This window comes from Dipteris shenzhenensis, chromosome 7 (assembly GCF_047967505.1).
Source record: "Dipteris shenzhenensis isolate YYH24624 ecotype China chromosome 7, Dip_SZ_1.0, whole genome shotgun sequence".
NCBI lineage: Eukaryota > Viridiplantae > Streptophyta > Polypodiopsida > Gleicheniales > Dipteridaceae > Dipteris > Dipteris shenzhenensis.
The window spans coordinates 36,854,541-36,859,765 of NC_141602.1; the positions used below are offsets into that span (position 1 = coordinate 36,854,541).

Below are 5,225 nucleotides of genomic sequence, written 5' to 3' on the forward strand. Positions count from 1 at the left end.
ACCACACAAGAAATATACACTGCAAATCAAGTATTAACGGTTAAGATGTTTAGGAGTGGGGGAATCATTGACCTGTCACAAAAATCCCCAAGAATAAAGCTAGTTGAAAATGTGATGGTATCAATGTAGCCTTGCAGTTAAAATGCACTTGCACAAATCCAAACCACGATGCATATCACGTTAGTAAATCCAATGACCTTAACATCGGACACAACAATATGTAAACCAATGCTCTTAACATTAAAAGCAACAATGCACAGCTACTAGGAGTAACTTACATTTAACATTAAAAGCAACAATGCACAGCTACTAGGAGTAACTTACATTTACAAGAATATCTTATCTTATCCTGCCCAAAGCTTACTACTGGTAGAGGCAACCTCCCCTCATGTTGCCAACTATAGCTCTAATATCAAAGTAAAAAACTGGCCAATAATACAAACTCCGTGATCTCCCATCCACAGCATGTACAGCGCCCAATATCACACTTGAACTAAAGCATAGACACAAATCCTCAGCAACGTACAACCATTTTATCGCAATAGGTAAAATCAACTCAACACACAAAAATGGCCAAAAAATATTTATATAAGGGGTTAAACAGAAGATATGATCACATGTAAACAACCAAAAGGTTAGAGAGCCTACCATACACGCATAGGATGTTTACTTATTTCAGCAAGAGTGCAGATCATATAAGGCACAGGATTTTCAAATATAAATTAACCATTACACCAAGTCAAATAGAGCGTGATTCAGACCTGAGACGGTATGTTAACCATCAGGTTTTCTACCATCATCAATCTATGTTTGTCAATACACATAATAAGATAACATTTATAACAGTCTGCAGAGAATCGAGAAACTTACCATATTATTAACTGATCTGTGTTCTTTTCCACAGCATACTCATACTGACTTATGGTCGAAAAACTTCAAGAGAAACCACTCCAAAAACTAGATATGATAAAGAACGCCCAACTGAATTGGCATGCAACCTGCAAACTACTGGACTTTAAAGATTGCTCCGCATGAAACAATGAAAATGCTTTCTTCAGCCTTCTAATCAAGAAGGCTTATTGCCTCATAACAGTCACCAGTCATGAGACAATCCCAAGATATACAGTGCTCCATATGGACCCTACAATACAGGACTGCAGACCTCTTGATGACCTAACCTCACATGAAGCCACAATAATAATTGACATTAAGGTCTCAGAACCTAGACTCTCCACAATGCATATTGACATTCCGACTGCAAGTTGGAATGAACCAACTTGATAGACTGCACAATCTGTTCAAAGAGATGAGCAAAAAACATAGACGCATCTTATGTAGCGGCTATCCTCACAATGCAAGCAATTGCAAATGGCTAGAAATAAAGCCTTCAGACAACGGCAGAAAAACTGATGCCCAAGAAAGGCTAGGAAATGCAGCATCTGTAAAGGCTAGGCGTTAACAATCTATTTTTCCGCTTCTGCAGCAGAAACCTCCTTCACGTCAGCAGGAGCAGGCTTGGGGCCCTCAGTCTTCTCTTCTTTGTCCTCTGCCTTTGCCCCTGCACTCTCTACCTTCAAGCCCTCCAAAAGCTCTCCTACTTCTTCGGCAGCTTTCTCGTTTGCTTCTGACCTGACGGACATCTCCTCTTGAGCTTCCTCAAATGCCGTTTTAAACTTCTGTGCATCTGGGACATGACATTACACAAAGGTTCTCCGATAAGCTCACCGGACGCATAAAAAAATAATACGTTTTCTCCGTTGCATGAAAGATTCACAGTGATGCCTGAATATAATCAAGCTTTCAACAAGAAACGATGCTTACTCTCAACGCTGCCAAAGCGTATACAGAAAAACTCGTCTTTCAGCTCTCCGTCAGCAAAATCCGAGGCATGCCAGACCCAAGTCTTATCACTGCCTTGATGTTCCTGCAGATTAATGGTAGGAAGCACTGAAAAAGCAAACTGTACAGGTCAGAAGTTTTCGAACAAAACCTAAATTTCTACAACCCTGTAGCTCTACAAACCGATTCAATTCTGTCGATATAGAAAAATGAAGAGCAGCTACCTGTATGGTTTGCACAGATCTTGAGAGTTTTGTTTTGCCGCATGATAAGGCGAATCTTTCCCGTCTCCTTGTGCTTCAGAAGCCGAACCTGTCCCACGCCTCTTTCTTTCCACTGGTTCCCATCCTTATCAAATCGGTAAAGCTTCGCCTTCCTGATGAGACCCAGATTATCAGATTGCGGCAGATCCAACCCTATAACCCGCCAGAAAGGGGATCCAAACCAGCAGCAGAAAGACAAAAAACCGAAGAATCAGCGAGGACTCACAGGTCGATGAGGGCATCCTCGTTCTCCTCGCCGGTACTGACGGCGACAGCGTCGAGCTTGACGATGGGGGCAACTTCAGCGCCGGTATCTTCCTCATCGGCGGGTTTGGAGGAGTCATCGGCATCTTCAGAGGATTGAGCGATCTCGAGGGGTTCTTTGTCATCACCAACAGCCATTGGGAAGGGGATTGAGGAGAAGGAAAGGGGGAAAGGGAGATGGAGATGGAGATGGATGAAGCAAGTGCTGAAAAACAGCTTAGTGAAAACGAAGAAGAAGAAGAAGGAGAAGAAGAAAAAAACCCACTCAAATGACTTTAAATCCTTTCTCTTCAAAACTCTCCCAACACACTTTAGTACTTTCCCTATTCTTCTTTCACATCCGCTCCCCATCAAAGCTTTTTAGTAAAGCCCCCCTTCATTAGGGTTTTGGCTTCCCCTTATGGGCTTAACCTCTCATTGACTTTGACCTCCCCTCAAGTGTGTCTCACAAGTTTCACATCATAGTTCTCTGGAAAACAAAAAAAAGTTTCACATCTCAGTGCCTCTCATAGCTTGCAGTCCCTCCACCAATCCTCATCCAAGGCATGCTCTGCCTTTCCACCAACTAAAGCCTCAACTATCTCGAAGGTTCCTTCCCTTTCGTTACCCTTCCACAATGCTTCCATTAGGCCCTCTTTGCCTCATAGGACCAATCAAGTCACTTTGCCCTAGCCTCAGCACACCTTGGAGCAAGTCATCGTTGAAGGCTGAGGTTGGGTCGCATGCTTTAACCCTCTTTGTGGGTTGTCCATTTTGTTTAACGTTTTATCCACCAAGCTACATTATCAGTTCTAATTAGGCTAGCTTACATAGTTTTAAGCATTGTGGAAATGTTTTGATTACAACTTTTACTAAAAGTGTAGTAATCGACTCTTATCTCCAACAAATCGTGAGAGTATAAGCCTTTCAAAAGAATTAATTTGAAGGTTACACACACACTGTGTGTGTGTATGTGTGTGTGTGTTTGGAAAGATATAAAGCTCCAAATTTATGTATATCTCATACTCCAAACTATGGAGTAGAAATAGTACAAAACTAACACCCAATGCACTTCACGTAGGTACCCTAGTGGCTAGCCTATTTACATCCCAAGTCTCATCCAAACGAAATACCAAAAAGGGGTTCTCAAGCTCCTACACTCCTCGTGGTATGTGCCTTGGTAATAAGGGATTCAATAATCAAGCTCCTACACTCCTCGTGGCATGTGCCTTGGTCATAGAGGCTTCAATATCGAGGACTATAGTTGGAACGGAAGAAAGGGCCTTTATTTATAGGAAGGACTAGCCACCCTCCTTCTTCCTTGAATTGGACCAAGCCTAATGGACCAACCCATTGAATAAGGCTTTGGCTATAGGTGGGTCCCATCTCGGTCCCATTGATAAAGCTAAACCAAGATTAGCTATAACCAGGTCTTATCAACTGGATCATGCGGCCATAAGGGAGGCAACCACATGATGATCTACTTGTCACCCTTTGTTTAACTTATAAATTTAACAAACTCAATGTTTTTTGTTGGATGAATACCATCCCATTCTCCTTAGCGTTCTCAAATTCATGCCAGCTACAATTATCTCCATCTTCAATTTTATATCTTCTTTGCTTTCCATATATACCTATGGAATCTTGTTCAAGACTAAGGAATGCATCACAAGACAAGTAGAGAGTATTTTAACTACAAACATGCTTGTGAGCAACAAAAACAAGCAAGAAACCACCAACAAATTATGACAAGGAATAACTTTTTGTACAAAAGTGATAATATAAGGAGCTACACAACAAATGCAAAATAGCACAAGAGGATATTGTCACTCGAGAAAGAGAGATGAGATATGCGAATTTGTACATGCCATGGCAATCATCTTGACCTATATTCTACTAACATAGAAAATACAACATGGGAGTTTACCAGTTGGTAAGTGGTGTTCATCTCGAGAAAGCCTCCATGAGTGAAAGTAGTGTGCAAGATGAGTGATAGTAATGATAGTAGTGGGATGGGGATAGAGGTGGATGGAACAAGAATGACAATCAAGCACCAAACCTCCAGTGGATGTAGTGGCCAAAAAGCTTCAAGGGGATTCTCCCTCCTCATTTATGATGATGCTTGAAAATATTTGTAGGCAAAAGTTGCCCATAGTGCCAAGGAAGTTGATAAGAAGGGGCTGGTTGGAAACGAGGCACGAAAACATGCGATTGCATGTGAGATTCAGATGGAGGTGGTTATGCTGAAGCTTGAGAGGTCGGCAAAGGGTGGAGTCTACTTGCTCTTCAAGAGTCGGGTTCCTTCCATGGTAAGACCGCATATAAATGATTTCCCAATTACAACGAAGTGGGTGGTTGGAAACTATAGCACATTTTTTTTCAACCTTGCATGATCCAAGTTCATCCAACTATGAATGCTTGCTAAACAACTTGGTGAGCTCTTGTTTCAATAGTGTGCTCTTTGTTTTGACAGGTACCATTACTTTGTGAGGATTATATTATAGTGTAATGAAATCCTATGGCTTTGCCATGGGATAGTACACTAGTAAAAAAGAGGCGACATCCACATATTGATAGAAGCCGCACCATATCTTGTCTTAATGCCATATGGATGGCTCGAGGCTCATTGTTTGCTTGGGTGTAGCCATTTTTGGTGAGGTTCAAGGACTTTTCTATATATAGGTATCTTGCATGACCCATAACTTATGCATTGCTCAATGAAATTCGGTAAACTTTGTCTTCAAGTTATAGTACACATTCCAAACTTGAACATGAGAGCAAAAAATTATGGAATAAGGATTTGAAATGAGACTAATAAAGCGTTACATACATGCAACCAAGTAATCATTCAAAAGTACACTACATGAGCTTCTCCTCAAC

General features: G+C 41.3%; 1 protein-coding gene across 1 annotated transcript; it reads right to left on the minus strand.

Moving 5' to 3' along the window:
- Positions 1-1,029: 1,029 nt before the first annotated feature.
- Positions 1,030-2,629, minus strand: LOC147900293 (ran-binding protein 1 homolog c-like). Its single transcript, XM_087377246.1, has 4 exons — positions 2,329-2,629; positions 2,064-2,215; positions 1,822-1,947; positions 1,030-1,684 (listed from the first exon to the last, which is right to left on the minus strand). The coding sequence occupies exons 1-4, from the start codon at positions 2,502-2,504 to the stop codon at positions 1,464-1,466; spliced, it is 675 nt and encodes a 224-aa protein (XP_087233372.1). The 5' UTR covers positions 2,505-2,629; the 3' UTR covers positions 1,030-1,463.
- Between the last annotated feature and the right edge of the window lie 2,596 nt (positions 2,630-5,225).